The sequence below is a fragment of the Protopterus annectens genome, chromosome 2.part0 (assembly GCF_019279795.1).
Source record: "Protopterus annectens isolate FY-2018-M chromosome 2.part0, PAN1.0, whole genome shotgun sequence".
NCBI classification, from domain to species: Eukaryota; Metazoa; Chordata; order Ceratodontiformes; family Protopteridae; genus Protopterus; species Protopterus annectens.
The window spans coordinates 842,030,352-842,050,657 of NC_056728.1; the positions used below are offsets into that span (position 1 = coordinate 842,030,352).

Below are 20,306 nucleotides of genomic sequence, written 5' to 3' on the forward strand. Positions count from 1 at the left end.
AGCAATAATGAGCCCAGTAATAAAACTGACTACATGGTCAAAACCCCAATTTCTGCCATTTCCTAGAGGTCTCCCTCCTGTCACTACACTCTGCCAACAAAAGAAATAGTAGCTTTCTTCATGCAGGGTTCTGCAGGCCAACTGTGAAAAAATAAATGCATCTCATTACATATCTTTCAATTATGTTTTGCAATGGGTGGGGTGGGAGTGAAGTCTAAGCATCCTAAGTAGAAACAGAGGAATTTCACCTGCTAGTCTGCAGTGTATGCTATTAATACGTTTTCCTCCTTTTAGTTTTTATGACGCTTAATGGAATGTCTTTTCTTATTATTGTTATTCATTCTGCCCACACCCTTTTGCAAGGAATACACTGAATACACATCTGTGGAACCCCTAGTTAAGTGATAAACTGTTAGTTCTTGAAAGTATTTATAACAGGTTCTTGTGAAAAGTCCAAGTAACTAAACAAATACATTTTGTATAATATGGATTTGAATAAAATACATGTTTGTGCCACATGTAAACATTCAAGGGACCCTCACTGGTGCTAGTGGTGAGGATTGAGGCTCTTTGATTACTGGACCAGTGCATGGGTGTCACAAACTGCATATTGGTTCTTAAGTTATAATTTTAGAGATGCTTAATAATTATCACAGTAGACAATTATCATGGCATAAAATGGAGAAATTGGTTTAATTTGTAGTTAATTATTTAGGTGTTAGAAGTTTTTCTTTTATATAAATACTATTTGTTTGCTTTTACAGTTGATTGGGACATTTATGGCATAATTTCAGAAGCAGAACTAGGGTGGGGTGAAGGGGACAATTGTCCTGCACCCAAAGTGTCAGGGGATGTTATTGACAGATCTCGATCAGTGTTCAGTGCATAATAGCATTTACTGAATTTCTGGTCTATATTGAAGTAGTGTAGTTCTCTATTTGTGGCATAAACTGTACCAACTGCAATTTGCAGCAAGCAGTTTGACAACTCCACAACATTGGGATACAAAACTAGCTAGTAACACCTCTGAATTGCTTTAAAAATAACTGTTGCTTAGGCCCAGAAACAGATAGTACTATGTTTTTTTTTAGCAGTGACAATATATGTTATCAAAGTTTAAGGAATGTGTGTGTGAAAAGTATTAATAGATGATCTTTCAGAAAATGCAGATGAATGTTGTTGTTGTTGTTTAGATCATTATTTCTTGTTATGAATACATTTTAAATAGCATAAATGCAACTGCAGTTATTTTGGTCTGAAAAATAAACTTGTAAGGAGGAAAGCTGATCACTGACAAACTGGGAGACCAAGTGTAAGTGCAAATGAGGATAATAAAGATGACAGTAAAGAAAGAAAGGATTTAAGTATACGGTTCTTAGGGGCCTACTTTTGAAGAATTTGTATTTGCTTGGGAGGTTAGTATTTTGTCACTTTGGATAATTTAGCTAGACGTTGGGTATTCTTCTTTATGGTCTCTACCTCTTGGTTCCATTTAGTTCAGGTCATTCAGTATGCTATACTAGGAATTATCTCATCTGGGAATCTACTAAGCAAGGAATACCATTTATACTAAGCAAAAGCAATCAATCTGTAAACAATTGTATACCTGTAACCAGACAGTAACACTGTACCTTATGTTATGTCTGTGAGTTAAACCATCCAGTATATCAACAGCCATAGCGATGCTGGCTTCTGCTATGCCTTCCTTAAATAACATCCAAAGTCGAACTGCTGCCTGATTTCCCTTCCCTGTTTGAAAAGTTAAATGCTGGCTACAATTTGTTTATGTATCAGCTAGTTGTTTGACAACTTGGTTTTGTCTTCTTGAGAATATTCTTAGTTATATTATTTTCCAGGTGGATCCCAGTTGCAAGCCCTTACTTGCATGAAATATTTTTTGTCTTTGAGAATTGCCCAGTTTTCTTTGATAACCTTGGGAGAGGAAGGACAGGTTTATCTCAGAACTCTTGTAATCAGATGGCTGACCTTTGTGTGTGTGTGTGTGTGTGTGTGTGTGTGTGTGTGTGTGTGTGTGTGTGTGTGTGTGTGTGTGTGTGTGTGTGTGTGTGTGTGTGTGTGTGTGTGTGTCCGTGTGCCTGTCTGTGTGTGTGTAGGAGAGTGGCTGTCCAGAGGGAGGACCCTCTAGGAAGTGCAAGGGGATCAACAACTGTGATTGTATCTGAAGTATGTGTATAAGCTTAAAATTGACAGGCTAATTTGTCTTAAGTATAACAGTTTCCAGTGCTGATTTTAAAATGTTGGTATTAGAAAGGGTTCTTTTTATTAGGTAATTATATATCCTTCTGTACCCCTGTTACTGGTGGCAACTGCATTTCCTTCTTTTGCTGCCTTGTAAGTAACTGATACATGGTTACAGTATTATGCTCTTGTATGGTATTGATTTTTTGTTTTGTTGGAAGTTTACTTATGTGCCATTGGGGATTCAGGACAGGGATTGCTTCACTGAGCATATCGATTTATTCTGATGCACTGATGCCTCAACAAGTGATTGCTGAAGGCATGGTTACAGGAGCTAGAGAATTCCTGAGACAGGAATCTCTTGCTGTTTGGTGAGAGATATCTTTAGGATCATCTGATCGTTGTTTGCATCGTCATATTTGTGATAGAGGTCTTGGCAGACTCATTTTTCACCCTTCTCAAGGATTTTATATTATCGTCTGCACCTGCCAGTGCAGTACTTGTAGCTCACTGTACTTTGCCATTGTGCATGGACCAATTCCTTTTCATCAGTGCTGCCTGAAATGTTTCCCTTTACCATTTTTACTATGGTGGGAATTAAGAAAATGTTGCAGTGTTGCATGCTCTCATTGCATCTGACTTTATTGGTCTAAGTAATCATGTTATGAAGTTATCCCAGAAGATTTACATGGGAAGCATGCTTACAGATGTCTGTCATTTCATTGTTATTTTTTGTAACTGCTTTTTGAGACTGCATTTCTTGGTTAATGAGAAACAATTTAGATTTAAACTGCATACTTCTGTATCATTGGTTGTAACAGATGGTATCTTTTTTGATTAGTTATTTTTCCTAATCTTTTTTTTTCCATCTTTTCCTTCCTGTAGGGTCTTTTACTATTACAGCAGCTTGCAAAAGGGAATGCAGCAATTCAGAAAATTGTGGCATTTGAAAATGCTTTTGAACGACTGTTGGACATCATAACAGAAGAAGGCAACAGTGATGGAGGTATATTCGACTTCATCCCAGGATGTACTTGGTTGTTACTGTCTTATCGGTTTATATCAATTTCAGCTGTAACAAATAAAACATTCTGTATGCTGTAAAGATTAATTTGGTATTAAGGTTTTATCAACTTTTTTGTTAGAAACTGTTTTGTCTTTTAGATGAAAAGTCTTGCATTCATTGTCCTTGTACATTACTGTAATACCACTGAACACTTAAAATTGTTATTGTTGTTGGATTATTTTAATATGGCGGTTATATTTTAAATTGAAAGCCGCACTTAATGAATTTGGCATTACTGTGTGATTTGTATGGTAAAGAGGTGGCTAGGGTGAAAAAGACATATATGCCAGTGCCAGCTGTGTTTTTCTAGGGAAAAAGTGGAGGGCTTTGTCATTACTTGTTGATTGATGAAGACTAGGGTATAGCTGTTAGCAAGCATTACAAATTAAGTTAGTGTAGCAGATACCTGTAGCCAGATGATTGTGCTCACTTCCACATTGACATCATTGCTTTCCTCTTGCCATTCCCCAGCTGAATCCGAAACAAAGAATAGAAAGAAGTAGCTTCATTACAATGGGCCATTTTAACGATAACTTCTAACCTTAATGTAGGTAAATATGGAAGGAGGTAAGGTATAGGTCAGCATTACTCAGTTACCACGTTTAAGAGTGCAGTATCAGTTTTGCATTTTTAGTATAGTACAGTACCATTTATATCCTTTGCAGTAGGTCTAAACATAAAACAGATAAAGGGGAAAAGAAGTCCCATGCCTGGTTCTTCTGTTCAAACACAGCTTGTCTGAGAGGAACAGGCCCACCTTAATTCTTGCCTTTGACCCTTCATATATCTTTCTAGTCAACCATACTATTCTGTCAGGCAATGCAGTGCTGTCATTGCCATACTCATAAATTCCAGCTGACTCTATTGAATGCTTTTTTCTGCATCAACACCCATTAATAGCTTTTCTTACTTTCTGCTTCCCTCTTGTGTCATCATTTTTGTAGTAATGTCAATTTTTTCCTCCCCTCCATAAAACCAAATTGATCCACATGTCAGTTTTGACATAACCTTTGCGTTTCTCTTAGCTAGTATTGCCCATAACAGTTTGTAATCATGGTTTAAAATTGGAATGGATCCATAAAGCTGGATACGAAGGGTCTTCCATCATTAGATAATACAGCCACCTCAGCTTAATCCCAAAGTACTATTACTCCCTTCCTTTTAAAGTACTGTGAAACAAAACCTTCTAGATCTTTGATCACTTTCTTCTCTCCAAATATGTAGACTTCCAAAGGAATAGTTTCTGTTCTTGGAAACTTCTCTGTTAATTGAGTGTACATCACCATTTTTATCTAATCTCTTCCTGTCTACGCTGTTATTGTTGGACACCATCTTCCTCTAACCATGGCATAACTGAGTCTTCTGTAAATATTTTCATTTGTGCCTTTTCTTGGTTTCCAAGTTTTGCTGCTTTCTACAAATTTTCATAATGTTTCTGAAATGTCTTTAATTCCTCAGTAGGATCTCTGGTTAATTTTCTTGTTGTAGGCTCCCCAAGTTTAGAGACAAATTTTTCTAATGTATATTTGCTAAGTAGTTATGTTAAAAGTTTTTGTGCTCTGGGGCTATTAAAAAATAGTTGCTTAACAACAACCATTTTCATCTTGCGTATATTATCCAAATGCTCCCTTATTGTTTCCCTTTAGCATTCTGCAGTTACTCCTCTTCTGGGGGATTCCCCATATTCTGCAGTACTTTAACCTTTGTGTGGCTATCTGAATAATTCCCATAACTTTATCCCAGTATTTTTTTTTAACTTCTACCACTGTTTAACATTTTTCATTTTGTTCCACTTACTGGATATCCCTTCTGAAGATAATTTATGTCTTCCTTAATTGTCAAATGATCTGCACTACCTTTTCCATACATTCCTCTCTTTTTAACTGATAAATAGGAAAACAAATGTATCTCATTTTTATTTCAGTACTATTTATTTTGTTTTTTTTACCTTTGCATGAACTGAAATAAGTCATTGAATGTATGGCAAAGCTTTCAGTTAAATGCAAATGCTCCTGCAAAATATAATTTCTATTTAGTCTGGCCCACTTATTGCACCTTGGAGATAGTATTTAAATTCTTTACCTCTGAACGCCATCTTCCATACCAAATACTGTCATGGGTTGCCAACTGGCTTACTGACAGAACCCAGACTGTAAAAGTAGCCGACTCCAAATCCAGCTCCAGACAAGTGACAAGTGGACTACCACTCAGGGTTCAGTCCTAGGACTACTCTTGTTTGGCATCTACTTCTCTGAAATACATGCCAGCACTAAGAGACTCTGGCTAACAAAGTTTGCAGATGACTGCAAACTGGGAGCCATTATTGAATCCCAAATTATGTGGATATTCTACAAAAGGGCCTTACAGAAATAGATGCTTGGTGCCAGAGCCATGGGCTCAAGCTTAATGCCAAGAAATGTATAGTTATCCCCTTTGGGAAAAAACACGTACCCATGAATTACCACATAGGTGGCAGTAAACTAAACACTGAAAGTGTGATGAGAGACGTAGGGACACAGGTGGACAGTGGTGTCACCTTCGGTTACCACATCGCCACAACAGTCAGGAAATCCTTCTATGTGGCACACCTCATCACTAAGGGCTTTTCATCCAGAAAAAGGATGTCATTGTCCCACTGTACTCATCCCTCATTAGACCCATTATAGAGTACAACACCCCATTTGGTATGTGCCTCACAAGACATCTGCAACAGCTGGAAAGGCCACAGAAATACCTCACTAAAAGAATCACAGGCCTAAAGCAGATGCCCTATGCTGACCATCTAAAAAAAACTCCAGCTCTAGTCTGTGGCATATCGTCTACTCAGAGGTGATCTCTGCTTAACATACAAGGCCATGTCAGACACTGAGCTGTTGGACATGCTCCACTTAAAGAAATCCCAATCCCTCAGAGCCACACTCTCCAGGGATCTAAAGCTTGTCATCACAATAAGCAAAACATGCTGAAGGGATAGGTTCCTGACCCAGAGACTCCCCATACTCTGGAATAGACTGCCCATACACGTCAAGCAGACACCTCCTTGGCCCTCTTCAAAAGGAACCTTGATGATTGGATGGGAGATAGGAATTTTACCCCTGGGAACACATCAGTCGTTCTGCTAGACAGGGGTCCAGGGAAGTAAATATTGTGAGAAGAAATATCCAGGGAATTGTTATGGCTAGGCTTGTATAGGCCCTAGGGCCGATAGCCTAGTACCAACCTATGAACCTATACATTTCCTTAGAAACCTACCCTGCTTTTTGTATTTCCTTTCTAGTTTCTGTAAAATATCATCACAATTGGTCCCCATCCATAAATAATAATCCCTACTTAAAGCTTATTATTTTACCAAACATTCTCTTACGCTCCATAACTGCAGTTTCGGGTAGAATATAAATACATGCTAGTGTGATCCTCCTCTTCCCCTGTTAGTAGCACCTTAGTATACATTAGTGTATAATTATGTATCACCCCTAATGAGTATAACTGGAATCTTACTATAGAAAATTTGAGGAGACCCATGCATGGGATATAGCATTTAGGAGTTGTCTGTGTCCCTTAGTAATACAAGGGGTAATCCTGGGGACATTTTTTGTTTCCCATCCATAGATCCAAATTTGGTTAAATTTGGACAGAGATGAACTTTGTTTTATGTGTATGGGGAGTCTGTTCCACAGCAGCGGTATCCTCTGAGATATAGCTCTCCCTCCAAACTGTTCTGTTGATGTTGCAGAAGCAGTTTGGATCTCTAGAACAAATATTTCTGATGTCATTTGACTTGCTGATGTGCAGTAAATCCATCGGATATGTATCTGAGGATGCCTTGTAAGCCAGACACAGGTCACCTCTTAGCAGTCAGTAGGATACCAAGTGTAATGACAGAGTATTGAGTCGGTCCATGTAGGACAAGTTGTTTAGGCCTTGTATCCTTTTATTAAGGTATTTCTGTGGGGATTCCAGTTATACGTGCTAAAGGTGGCATTATATTCAAAGATTGTTCTAATGAGGGCTGAGTAAAGGGGGACAATGACATCCCTAGATCTAGACACAATCCCCATGTTTATAATGTGTGGAGTATAGAAAGAATTTCTTACGACATTCCTGCAGCCTGATTCCCAACTACCTACTCGTAGGAAAGCAGACCATTTCTTACAGTGTCCTGGATTCCCTAAACATCTTTTTAGGAATCCTGCTGCTGATTCTGCGTGGTGACTCATGGTCCTAAGGGAGCTATAAAGGTAGCATTTCCAGGAACCCATTGCCTAATGATAGAGCAGAGAGCCCTGGATTGTTTCAGCAGAAAAGTTTATACTTCTGCCACTTCGAACTGCCAGTTTCATGTGGTTACGTAACAGGAGACTGTGCTGGACCACATGAAAGAAAAACTGGAGGGAAAGGAAGACAGAGCTATCTCTGCAAAAAATTGCTGCACATCTTCAGCATTGTATCTCAAGTTTCAAAGCATTCTTTACATTGTGTCTATCATGCTGTAGACATATCAAGCAAGGGTGGCTGCCTTAGGGTCTGTTATACATTGACATGCCTGGTTAAGGGAACAATCCCTTCTAGCCTGTGTAATGTTTGAGATTCTAGTTGCTGCTGTTGACAAGAACTGAGTCTGTTTTCAAACAACTGGAGGAGAAGGCAAAATTTGTGCAGCTGGTCAAGAATTTTCTGCAGGTTCAACCACCTAGGTGTAGTAGAATCTATCACACTGGTCCTTTCCACCTATTCAACACAGAAAGAGGTAAAAGGGTCAGAAGGGATTAACCAATGAGGCAACATAAAAGATGGCAGTTAGAACCTATTTCTAGGACTAGTGGACCCTGGCTGGATGGCCCAGTAGGGAGCAACCATGACTCAGTCCATCCACTCCCTGTCCTGTACCCCTTAAATCTTACCCAACCTCTCCCTAGCTCCTACCACCAAATACAGTATTGCTTCAAGGCTAGGAGGAAGGTTATCTTTTTCTTTTTCAGCGAATGAGTCAGGATTACCCAAGATTTCGGCCACAAAACTTGGACCAAACCACAAAAGGAGGGGGAGTATCAATATTCGTCAAAGATACCCACACCTCCAGGTTGGTGGCACAGCACGAAGCATCAGAGACTATTCATGTGCAACTAACAGTGGGTAAAACTGCCTTCCAGTTTATAGCCTGCTACAGACCACCCTCCCAAACCCAGGAACCCCACTCTGCCTTCCTGACATCACTGGAAAATATGAAGGTCTCTCCAAACACCATTATATTGGGCGACTTCAACTATCCAAACATAGACTGGGAGCATTACTCTAGCTCCAACACCCTAACCCAAAGGTTCCTAGAATTTATAAACTCAAATGCTATGGAACAACTTGTTACCACTCCCACAAGAGGGGAAAACATACTGGACCTGGTCATCACCAACATGGGGACTCTATGCTCCAGACCAGAAGTGTATCCCTCACTGGTAAGATCAGACCATAAACTAATCTCACTGGATATTCACATCCCGACTCCACCCCTGCCCTGAAAACCACAGTAAAAAACTTCTCTAAAGCAAATTTCACACTCCTCAAAACCAAGGTGGAATCCTTCAAAGCCCCCGGGCCTGTGGAAAATATGGCCTAGACCGCAGAATTCTTTATAAACGCGTTCTATGAACACCTTCAGGAATGCATGGATTATGCAATCCCAAATAAAACCAAGACCCAGTCCTCCAAAGGCAGACGTCCTGTCTGGTGGACCCCAGCCATAAACAAACTATACAATAGAAGGAGGAAGCTACTACATGATGGAGCAAAATCCCAAAAAGGGAAGGCATCTCTGATCAGTATTAGCAAAAAACTACAGGCACTCATAAAATCGTCTAAGGCCAGCTTCGAGAGAAAAATTGCACAGGACACTAAGGATAATCACAAGGCTTTCTTTAGTTATGTTAGGAACCTGGGTGGGAATTCCCCAGATATGCTCAGAATTGGTCCAAAATGACAAAAAATACACCGAACCCACAGACATTGCCAACATCCTAGCTGACAGGTTCAGCGCAAACCCCCCCCCCAAGGGCAAATATCTATCCCAGCAGAGTGGCTGCCCCCCTGACATCCCAGATGCTCAGGTAAGAGCCGCCCTCTCCAAAGCAAAAAACACAGCATCAATGGGACCAGACTGTGTCCCAGGCTGCGTCCTACATGAACTCCAAGAAGAGCTAAACCCAAACATAAAACTACTGTTCAATCTCAGCCTTACTACAGGATATGTACCCAAAGAGTGGTGTACAGCAACAGTAGTCCCTCTCCGCAAAGGTGTTGCCTCAACGGATCCTGGAAACTATCGCCCCATAAGCCTGACTAGCTTTGGTCTGCAAAGGTATGGAAAGGATCATCATGGACCTCATAAATAAAGATATTGGGGACCTACAGACACTGGATCCTACCCAGTTCGGCTTTAAGGGCAGATCCTGCCTCTTAAACCTGGTTGATTTCTTTGAAACAGTCACCAAGGCCATTGACTAGGGGAAGGTGGTCCACACAGCCTACCTGGACCTCGCAAAAGCCTTCGATACAATACCCCACTCAGGCATTATAGATAAGCTCACCAGCTTAAATATAAACCCCTATATCACTAGATGGGTTGCAAACTGGCTCAAGGACAGAACCCACATGGTTAGAATTGCTGGAGCCATGTCAGACTCCAAACCAGTTGCAAGTGGCGTCCCACAAGGCTCAATCCTGGGACCTCTCTTGTTCGGTATATATTTCTTGGAAGTACAGGCCAACACGGAAGGACTGTGGCTGACCAAGTTCACAGATGACTGCAAACTGGGCGCCATAATCGACTCTCCAGCCGACACAAGCATCCTCCAAAAGGGCCTCATAGAAACAGACAACTGGTGCCAGAGCCATGGCCTCAAGCTAAATCCAAAAAGTGTATAGTCATCCCCTTTGGCAAAAACAAAGTGCCACAAATGACCACATAGGTGGTAATCCATTAAGTACAGAAGAAGTAATTAGGGACCTGGGGACCCAAGTTGATAGCAATCTCTCATTTGACAACCACGTGGCCAAAGTGGTTAGAAAAACATTTTATATAGCCCACCTAATCATGAAGGGATTCACATCTAGATCAGGGGAGGTCATCGTGCCTCTTTACTCATCCCTCATCAGGCCCATAATTGAGTACAATGCCCCTTTTGGGATGTACCTTACCAGACACCTGCAGCAACTGGAAAGACCCCAAAAGTACCTCACATAGAGGATCAAAGGGCTCAAACAGATGCCATATGCTGCCCGGTTAAAGAAACTCCAGCTCTACTCAGTGGCATACCGCCTGCTCAGAGGCGATCTGTGCCTGACGTATAAAGCCATGTCCATCTCGTAATTTATAGACATGCTGCGCCTCAGATAATCCAATTCCCATCGAGCTACGCGTCCAAGAGACTTGAACCTCAGCACTGAAATAAATAGGACATGCTGGAGGGACAGATTCACAACCCAGAGGCTCCCTTCACTCTGGAATAAAATCCCAGTCCAGGTTAGGCAGAGTCCCTCATTGACTCTCTTCAAGAGGAATCTTGATGAGTGGATGGGAGATCGTAGGTTTACCCCTGGTATCACTTCTGTGTCACTGTTAGACAGAGGCACAGTATACTAACCTCGAAAAAGGGCATAGCAAAATTAATTTAAAATGGGTGGCGAAAACCAAACACACTCTGGCTAGGCTTATAAATGCCCTAGGGCAGATAGCCTAGTATGAACCTATGAACCTATAAATGGGTGCTAAGCATCAAGAAAGTTACAGATTTTCTTCCCCTTCCATACCAAAGCCTGCTGGCACTCCCTCCATTCTACCAAACCAAGTAAAAGAAGCTCCGACCCAAGTAGCTCTGCTTTTACAGTAAAGCTTTATAGAAGAGGTATCCTCCTAGCAAAGGAGCTCCGACCCAAATAACTCTGCTTTTACAGTAAAGCTGTATAGAAGAGGTATCCTCCTAGCAAAGGAGAAGGTGGTATTAATCAAGGTTCTTCCTTGTTCCAAGAAGTGAGAGAATGTGGAGGCCAATACTAGATTTGTCAAGACTAAAATTTCAGCTGGTCCTGTATTTTAAAATTCTGACTCTACAAATACAAAATGTATGCCTGTGCTTGATCCTCAGACCTATGTGGTCAAAAACGTATGCCTGTGTTTGCTCCTTGGGGCTAGGTAGTCATCTTGGATCTGAAGTATGCTTGCTTTCATATTCCCATTGCAAAGTCTCACAGGAAGCATCTGTTTCAAAGAGGGTGGGAAGCATTATTCATCCTCTGCTCTGGCTTTTGGTTTATCTTCTGCACCCAGAGGATACACCAGATCCTTGGCCCTAGTAATAGTACACTGCAGGACCAAGGGCATTTAGATTTACCCTTACCAAGATGACTGCTTGATCCAAGAGAATGCATGGAGGAGCATCTTTCTGCCCTACAACAAACTATGACATTTTTTCTCCTCTCTAGGTTACACACTAAACCTAAAGAAAGCCAGTCTTTCATCCAGAAAGCTATGGGTCTTTGCTAGGCATGGTTCTGCAAAGAGCTTTCCTTACAGAGGAAAATATCTCTTTCATAAAAAAACTGCTTTTAGTCTCATCTTCCACTCAAGTCATTTCCAGCGTAGGAGGTTTGTAGATTTATGGGATACATAGCCTCATGTATTTTAATGATTCCATTAGCCAGGCTTCACATGAGAAAGCGACAGTGGTCCTTAAAGATAATAAAAAAAAATAAAAAAAAAATGTTTGGTATCAACACAGCCAATCTCTTAATAAAAAATTCCACTCCTCCCTTGTCTAAAAAGGGAATTCCAGTAGAGGATCTCCGCTTGCAATCTGAACCCTAGGGGTACCTTTCAGGGTCCTTCACCCAAATTTTGACGACATGTGCCTCAGACCTGGCTTTGGGTGCACATTCCAACTGGCTCCAAACAAAAGGAAAATGGGGACGAAGTTTTAAAAAAATAAAATCATCTAAATCTAAAGGAAATTATGGCTGTTCTCAAGGGTATCCTAGATTTCAAGAAACTGTAGAAACCAGGGACTCTGCCAGTAAAGACAGACAACACCACAGCATGCACGTTTGTCCTCTGTGCTGTCTGACTAAGACTTGGATCTACACCTATTACTTGCCAGGGGAAAACAATTCTCATGCAGACCCTAAGCAGGTCAGAAGTGAATCCTTATGATTGGACCTTGAACAAAGCATGTATTCTATCACATCTGCCTTATTTGGGGTGTGCAAGAAAGGCCTTTTTGCTTTAGACCAAAAATAATGAGCTCCAGAAATTTTGCACAGTGGGCAAACATCCAAAGGCCTGGAGGGACAGATGCCTTCTTTCTGTTGATGAGTTTATTTATGCATTTCATCCCATGCCTCTTATCCCCAGGGCACTGGTGAAAATCAGGGAGGAAGGGGCCAAGAGTAATACTAATATCACCTTTTTGGTTGAGGCAATATTGCAGACTGAACAGGTGAAAAAATACAGATGTACTTCGTGTTTCACTGTTTCAGTCATTACATTTGGGTAATCTGCTTGCAGGTTGCCCTCAGTTGGCCTGATTAACAAAGTCCTGGGTCCTGTGTCGGTTGCTGTCCATTGTTCTATGACGTCAGGTCGTCAGGGATGTAAAACATGCAGCCGACCCCATTACATCAGTCTTTCTTGCCGTGTGGTGCCCGAAGCAGTTCGCAAGTGCCTGTCGGCCGACTCCTGAAAATTTTCATTTTCAAGTTTCAGAACCAAAGTCTTCAACTAAAAGCTAAGTACTCCATTGGAGAAACTTTTTTTTGCTCCTTACCAATGTCACTAAAAGTTAATAATTGCATTACTTGTAGAAAGCAAATACCTCGTAAAGATTTTCATTCTTACTGTATTCCTTGCCTAGGCCCTGACCACGACGTACCTTGCTGTCGGTTTTGTGCTTTATTTCATCAGCGCACTATCCATCGTCTGGATATATTTACCTCTAAATATTTTGGAACAGCGAGTTGGAACATTACCTTTTTATTTAACATTTTTTTTTTTCATTTTCATTTAAAAAGATTATGTCAGAAAATTGTGGGAAGCAGATACCGCGCAGGGTTATCATACTTTGTTGTATACTTGATACTTTTGTGTAAGCCGTTTTTGTTGGTTGTTGCTGTTGGTTGCCTAGATTGTGCAAACTAAGATTTAAGAAAGCAAGGCCAGGTTGTGCCAGATTATTGCCAGGCGGTAGTTTTATAATTATGCCCCGGATGCTCCGCGCGTCGCTTCATCAAGAAGCCAGACAAACATCCAAGAAGGAAGGGTTGTTGATGGGTTGATGAACGGCAGTCGGTTCTTTTAGAAGCTCAGTTGAGGTGGAGCTTTGAGCCCAGAGGTTTCCAGGAGTTTACTCAGTCTCAGAACTTTATTGTTACAGGACTCAGCAGTAGCAGGGAGGGAGGGGGGCTACTCTCTCAGGTAACTGTTCTTCTCTCTTTCTCTCTTGTGTAGTTAGGGCTCAAGCGCCTTTGCTGCTGCTGCCTTAGAGGCAGGCCGAGTTTCAGCTGTGGGGCTGGGGGCCTGGCATGGCATTGTCTGTCTGTAGAGAAATATGCGCTAAAATGGCAGAAGATTTGATTACTATGATTAGAGGTTCTATGCCCCGCCTGATAAATTCTGATTCTGATGTGGATGATTCCACTCCTTTTATGATTGAAATTTGTGAAGGTGGAAAGAGTAGGTACTGAGTGTAAAGAAAGAGTTGCTGGTGTTCATGTCTGTGTCTGAGTGGGTAGTAAGTAAGCATTCTTTTTTGATGCTGTACAGGGCCAGGCCTCCTCGAGGGTGGCTGCTACTTTCTCTGTTCTTCGCATGACATGCCTGTTTGGATCACAGAATTTTAGCTGAGCATGTTAAGACAAGGATTTTGGATGCTTTACAGTCTGTCTGATGTGTTGTTTGGTCTGTGGAAGCAGTTTTTAAAAAAATGGAGGACAAAGCTGCTAAGGGTGGACATATCCTGCTTATGATTCCCAGTCTAGTGTTCCTAAAGAAAAAGGGGGGGACGTGGAGACCAATTTGGATTTATCTATCCTCAACACTTATCTGGACATTCCCAAGTTCAGTAGCAATTGAGGATATTATTATATAAGCAGGACTAAGGATTTTTAGGCAGTCTCAGCAGTTGTGTTTTTTTTTTTTTTGAGTTCACAGGGGCAAGCCTGTGTCAAAACAAACTATTTCCAGGTGGATTGGCTTTTGCATTGCATTTGTTATTCCCATCATGACAGCTGTTTTGTCTGCAAGGCATGTTGTCAGCTCCCTCCTTTTTTTATTTTTGGCCTCCTTACCCCCTGCTTTGGGACCAGCAGCAAGTTAAGGAGAAGAACACTATAACAGTTTTTTGTACCTACCATAGTTTGTACTGATGTTAAGTTTGGATTGCTACAATCCTATCCTCATTCCCCTCCTTCCCCTCTGTCTTAGGGGTGGTTGTGTTTGTTAGCTTATTTTTTGTATATTTATATATATATATATTGTTGTATATATATGTTTATGTTTTTTTTTTTTGGGACTTGTCTTTTTCTTTTCTTGGGATCTCTCATCTGGGCTGGAAAAGAAAAGACTGAGGATGCGCCGTCGGTCATGTTAGTACCCCCTGACGTCCTGCGCGCAGTCCAGGCGCCATGGACCGAGCCTTATAGCTCTGTGTATTCGGGCCGACTGGACGGACGAATACCCACACCAGGACTGCGCAGCAATGGAATCCTCGAACATCTACATTTATGGTAGGTACAAAACTGTACTTTCTCGGTTTAATTATCCAGAAATGTCCATTAGCTATCCGACTACCGGGATTCCGAAAAAACGCAAAGATAAAGACAGAGACAGGCCGCCGAGGTCCAAAACTGCCGACGACACTTCTCCTAAGCCAGTCGCCAGTTCGCCGGTACTCAGGCGCTTTCGCAGCCCTTGATACCCGCTACTTCTGATTCGCAGGCCTCTACTGAGACCCATTCAGAGTCCGGTATGCAATGAGATACTTCAGCTATGGAACCCACGGATGTCTCTACCTTGGATGGATCCGGAGCCGCTGTGTAGACACTGGCTTCTGAGGGTGTATTCAGGCCTATGGACTTGCATATTAAATCAACTCCTCCTTCATTACTAAGGCCTAAATCTCGATCCTTGTCTAAAAAAACGACGCCCAGGCCACATGCTCATTAGGCCTCTATGCCTAGAAAACAAATGATAAAAATGGCTGAAGATCTAATAACTCTAATCAGGGGTAGCCAACCCCCCCCCCAAGAGGCCTAGGGCTGAGCTTGATTATGAATCTTCTGATCAGGATTCTGTTTTTTCTGACTTCTGATGATTTGGATTTGTCCTTACTTACTTATGAGGATTCTGATGCAGACGACTCTATTCCCTCTGCTTCCCCTCCTGAGGATTTTTCTTTTGGGGAAACCTTACATACTCTATGGGAGCATTTTCACTGGGAAAGACAGGAATTTTCTGATTCAAAAAAGAGGCTTAGGGATTTCCTTCTCCTACCTCAGCATAGGCCTTTGGCTATTCCTCCTGTACTAGACATTGTTGATGATGCTTTCTCGGAATCCAGTTTGATCCCTGATTCCCTGCCTCCTGCTCCCAGTAAACCTGACAGATACTACAGGGTCCCTGAGTTACACAAGTTCCTTTTCAAAAATCCTATTGCAGATCCAGAGACTATTTCACAGGGGCCTAAGGGCATTAAGGCTTCTACTGCTAAAAATCCTACCCCTTCTGATAGACACTCCAGGGCGCTGGATAGATAGGGTAAACAGGTTTATACTTCAGCAACCTTGGCAATTAGAGCTTTAAACTGCCAATTTCATATGTTAAAATATCAGCAACATGTTATTGGACTGCTTAAACAGAAAATTATGTTGATTCCTGACTGTATGGAAAATAAAGATTTACAGGATTTAATGCATTCTGCTGAACAAGTTGGAAAACATACTTTGCAGTGTGGTTTTGATTCATTAGAGGCCTCTTGCAGGGCTGCTGTTGCTGGGTCTGTAATCAGAAGGCATGCTTGGCTTAAGGAACAATCTTTGCCTGATCATGTTAAAGCTAAATTGTTGAATGCTTCTCTAAATCAGGACCGCCTGTTTGGCAACAAGGCTGAAGAAGTTCTTAAAAAGATGGAAGATAAAGCTAAATCTATGCAAACTGTTAAAGATTTTTTACAAGTTCAGCCTCCTAGGTTTAGTAGGCACTGGCCTTCTAAGATTTGGTCCTTTCCAGCCCCGTCTAGGTCTTCTCAAGTCATTCCCAGACACAGCAAAAACCCCAGGTTTCAGTTCCAGGGTACTCACAGAACTAAGCAATGAGGAGCCTCCACTTCCAAGTCTGGGAATAACAAGACACCCCCCTATGGTAAACTGTCTCAATAACTTCCTTTAAAAATTTTTAAGCATTTATCATCCATAGGACACAAAGTTGCCCGCCAACTTTAATAAAGAAGATTGGGTACTCTACCCTTCATCAGCATATACAACCATATTGGGAAATCACATTTAAATAGAGGCTCAGTTAATGTCATGCTTACCAGCCACAAAAACTAAATAAAAATTTAAAAAAGGCAAGGCTATTTAAAACCATGATATACATTATGTTATATATCCATATATTTAAAACAATATTCACATATATTATAAACCTGATATAGAAATATAAATATATATATATATATATATACACACATATATTAACCATACGTGCATATATATATATATATTTTAAATATAGTGTCCCAGGGATACAGATTTCACTTACACACGTTGCCAACGCTAAGTGGGTGTTTGGACCTACCCCCAAATCAGTGGGCAGAGGCTCAAACACAAGTACTTTCTCTCTTAAGCATGGGGGCTATTCAGCTGGTACCAGAAGAGGAAAAGGGACAAAGTTTCTACTCCAGACTTTTCCTGTTTCCCAGAAAAGACAAATTTTGGTGTCCAATTCTGGACCTGTCTACTCTAAACACCTTTCTGGAGATTCCAAAATTCAAGATGCTGACTCTTCACCAATTACTTCCTGTGCTAGGCAAAGATGCCTGGTTGGCAACACTAGATTTAAAAGAAGCATACCTGCACATCCCAATCAGAGAATCTTGCAGAAGGTATCTAAGCTTCAAAGCAGGCTACACGCACTTTCAGTTCTTTGCACCCAGGGTATTCACAAAGTGCCTAGCTCCAGTTATTGCATTTTCCAGGCAAAGAAGTATTCAAATATACCCATACCTGGATGATTGTCTAAGTCAGGCAGAAAGCCAGGACATACTTTTGAATCATCTGGCATTTGTACAAAGGGTTCTGACTTGTCTGGGGTGCACCATAAACAAAAAGAAATCACAATTGGTACCCTGTCAACAAATTACATTCCTGGGAGCAAGCTTGAATACAACTTCCCAGATGGCTTACCTCACGCCAGAAAAGCAAATTCATTTGACAACCTACTTCAAACAAGTGGCCACAAAAACCCTGCTATCTGCAAGACAAATACTGCAAGTCTTGGGGTTCATGGCCTCCTGCATTCTTCTAATTCCATATGCAAGACTGCATATGAGGAAACTACAGTTGTATCTCAAAAGCCTATGGAGTTAACATTCTCACAGCCTAGAAACAATGATTCCTATCATACCTTGCCTACGCCTAGAGTTCCTTTGGTGGGCAGAGGCCTGCCACCAAAATGAGGGACTACCTTTCACACCACCCCCTGCCGCCCAAGCCCTAACAACAGATGCATCAGACTATGCATGTGGGGCTCACCTGGCAGGGAAGTGCAGTCAGGGCAAATGGAACCCAAGTCAAATGCACCTGCATATCATTCAAAAAGAAATGTTAGCTGTGCAGAATGCTCTGACAGCCTTCAAGGACTACATTCTTCCAGGACAACTAATAGTAAAGATTGACAACACCACTGATGTTCATTGTGTTTCACTGTTGCAGTCATGACTGTAGGGTTCTCCCCTGCCGGCAGGCAGCCCTCGGTCGGCCAAAATCCCAAAGTCTGGGTCCGGCGTTGGCTGTTCAACTCTGCTCCCTGACGTCAGAGTGCCAGGAGTATAAAGATGACAGCCGACGCCATCTTCTCCAGTCTTTCTTGCCGTGCAGTGATAGTTCGCAAGTGCTGGTCGGTTGACTCCTGACGAATATTTCTGCGTTCTTCGGTCCGAAGACTTTCTTCTCCACTCAAAGCTAAGTACCCCGTTGGGGAATCTTTTTTCTTGCTCCACTCCGATGTCAGAAAAAGTTAATAATTGTATTTCATGTGGGAAGCAAATACCTCATAAGGATTTTCATTCTTACTGTATTCCTTGCTTGGGCCCTGACCACGACGTAGCTAGTTGTCGGTTTTGTGCTAGATTCAATCAATGTAAAATTAAGCGAAGGTACGATTTTGCCTTTCATTACTTCGGTAGACGCTTTAACTGCAAAATGTCGTCGGATACGCTTCCATCTACCGGAGTTCACAAGCGTCGCAGGGATAAAGACAGGACTCCGAGGTCCAAATCTGATGATAGCACACATGTGGAGCCAGCTTCAGGTTCGGCCGTCATCAGTGAGGCGCTTTTGCAGCCCCTGTCGTCGGCCATTTCAGAACCGACGGCCGAAACAGACTCTCATGAGGAGCCAACCAGGCCTTTAAATATCTCTGTTGCAGGACCTTCGGACAACACTCCTTCGGATGGGTCTGGAGCCACTGTGCAGGTACCGGCTTCCAAAGTTGTTTTCAGGCCTACTCAGCTTCAAGTAAAGGCAAAGGCAAAGACTCCTTCTAAATCAAAGACTTCAACACAGGCCTCTTCTGAACCGGCTCCCAAGTCACAGAAACAGTTACTCAAGATGGCAGAGGATTTACTTAGAATGATTAGGGGTTCTCATCCCCCTCCAGACAAAAGGCCAAGGCAGGATGTTTATTATGATTCCTCTGATCAGGCTTCTGTTTCCTCAGTTTCTTCTTCTGATCAGGAATATTCTTTTCCTCCTTATGAGGATTCTGATGTGGAAGAATCCATTCCTTCAGCTTCTCCTCCTGAGGATTTTTCTTTTGGGGAAACTCTGCATGAAATGAGGAAACATTTTCATTGGGAGGGACAGGAATATTCAGAATCCAAAAAAAGACTGAAGGATTTTCTTCTTTTACCCCAACATAGTCCCCTGGCTATTCCTCCTGTTTTGGATATTGTGGATGATGCCTTTTCGGAGGCTAATTTAACCCCTGATTCTTTTCCTCCTGCTCCTGTTAAGCCTGATAGGTACTACAGGGTTCCTGATTCCCATCAGTTTTTATACAAGAATCCTACTGCTGACCCTGAAACCATTTCTCAGGGTCCTAAGGGTGTTAAGGCCGCTACTGCCAAAAATCCTATTCCTACTGAAAAGGATTCTCGAGCCTTGGAAAGATGGGGCAAAAAGGTTTATACTTCTGCTACTTTGTCCATTAGGGCTTTAAACTGTCAGTTTCATATGCTTAAATATCAGCAATTTCTCTTATCTGTCTTAAAACAGAAATTTACTTCCATTTCTGCCTCTGCAGAGGATAAGGAATTACATGACTTATTGCATACCACTGAACAAGTTGGGAAGCATGTTTTACACTGTGGATTTGATGCCTTGGAGGCTTCTTGTAGGGCTGCGGCCTCTGGCACAGTTATTAGAAGACATGCATGGCTAAAGGAACAAAATTTACCTGAACAAGTAAAGGCTAAATTATTGGATGCTCCTGTTCAGCATAATGTTTTGTTTGGATCTAAAGCTGAAGAGGTGATTAAAAAGATGGAGGATAAGGCGAAATCCATGCAAACAGTTAAAGATTTCTTACAAGTACAGCCTCCTAGATTTAGCAGAAATTGGCCATCAAAAAAATGGTCCTTTCCCTCTTCAGACAGGCCTCAAAGGGGTAGATATAGATGCTCCAGAGGGAGGCCTCAAACACAAGCTGCTTATAGATCAAGGCAATGGACTGCTTCTTACCCCTAGGGGAGGAGAGGACAGGCCACAGTCTCAAAGGAAACAA

The 20,306-nt window shown here is 41.7% G+C and overlaps 1 protein-coding gene across 5 annotated transcripts in view; it reads left to right on the top strand.

Moving 5' to 3' along the window:
- USO1 (USO1 vesicle transport factor) overlaps positions 1 to 20,306 on the top strand; it is a 1,866,649-nt gene that overhangs the window by 693,382 nt on the left and 1,152,961 nt on the right. For all 5 annotated transcript variants that reach the window (XM_044061107.1, XM_044061108.1, XM_044061110.1 and 2 more), the window contains one exon: positions 3,085 to 3,205. In XM_044061107.1, coding sequence (XP_043917042.1) covers positions 3,085 to 3,205 — 121 coding nt within the window. The remainder of the gene's footprint in view (positions 1 to 3,084; positions 3,206 to 20,306) is intronic.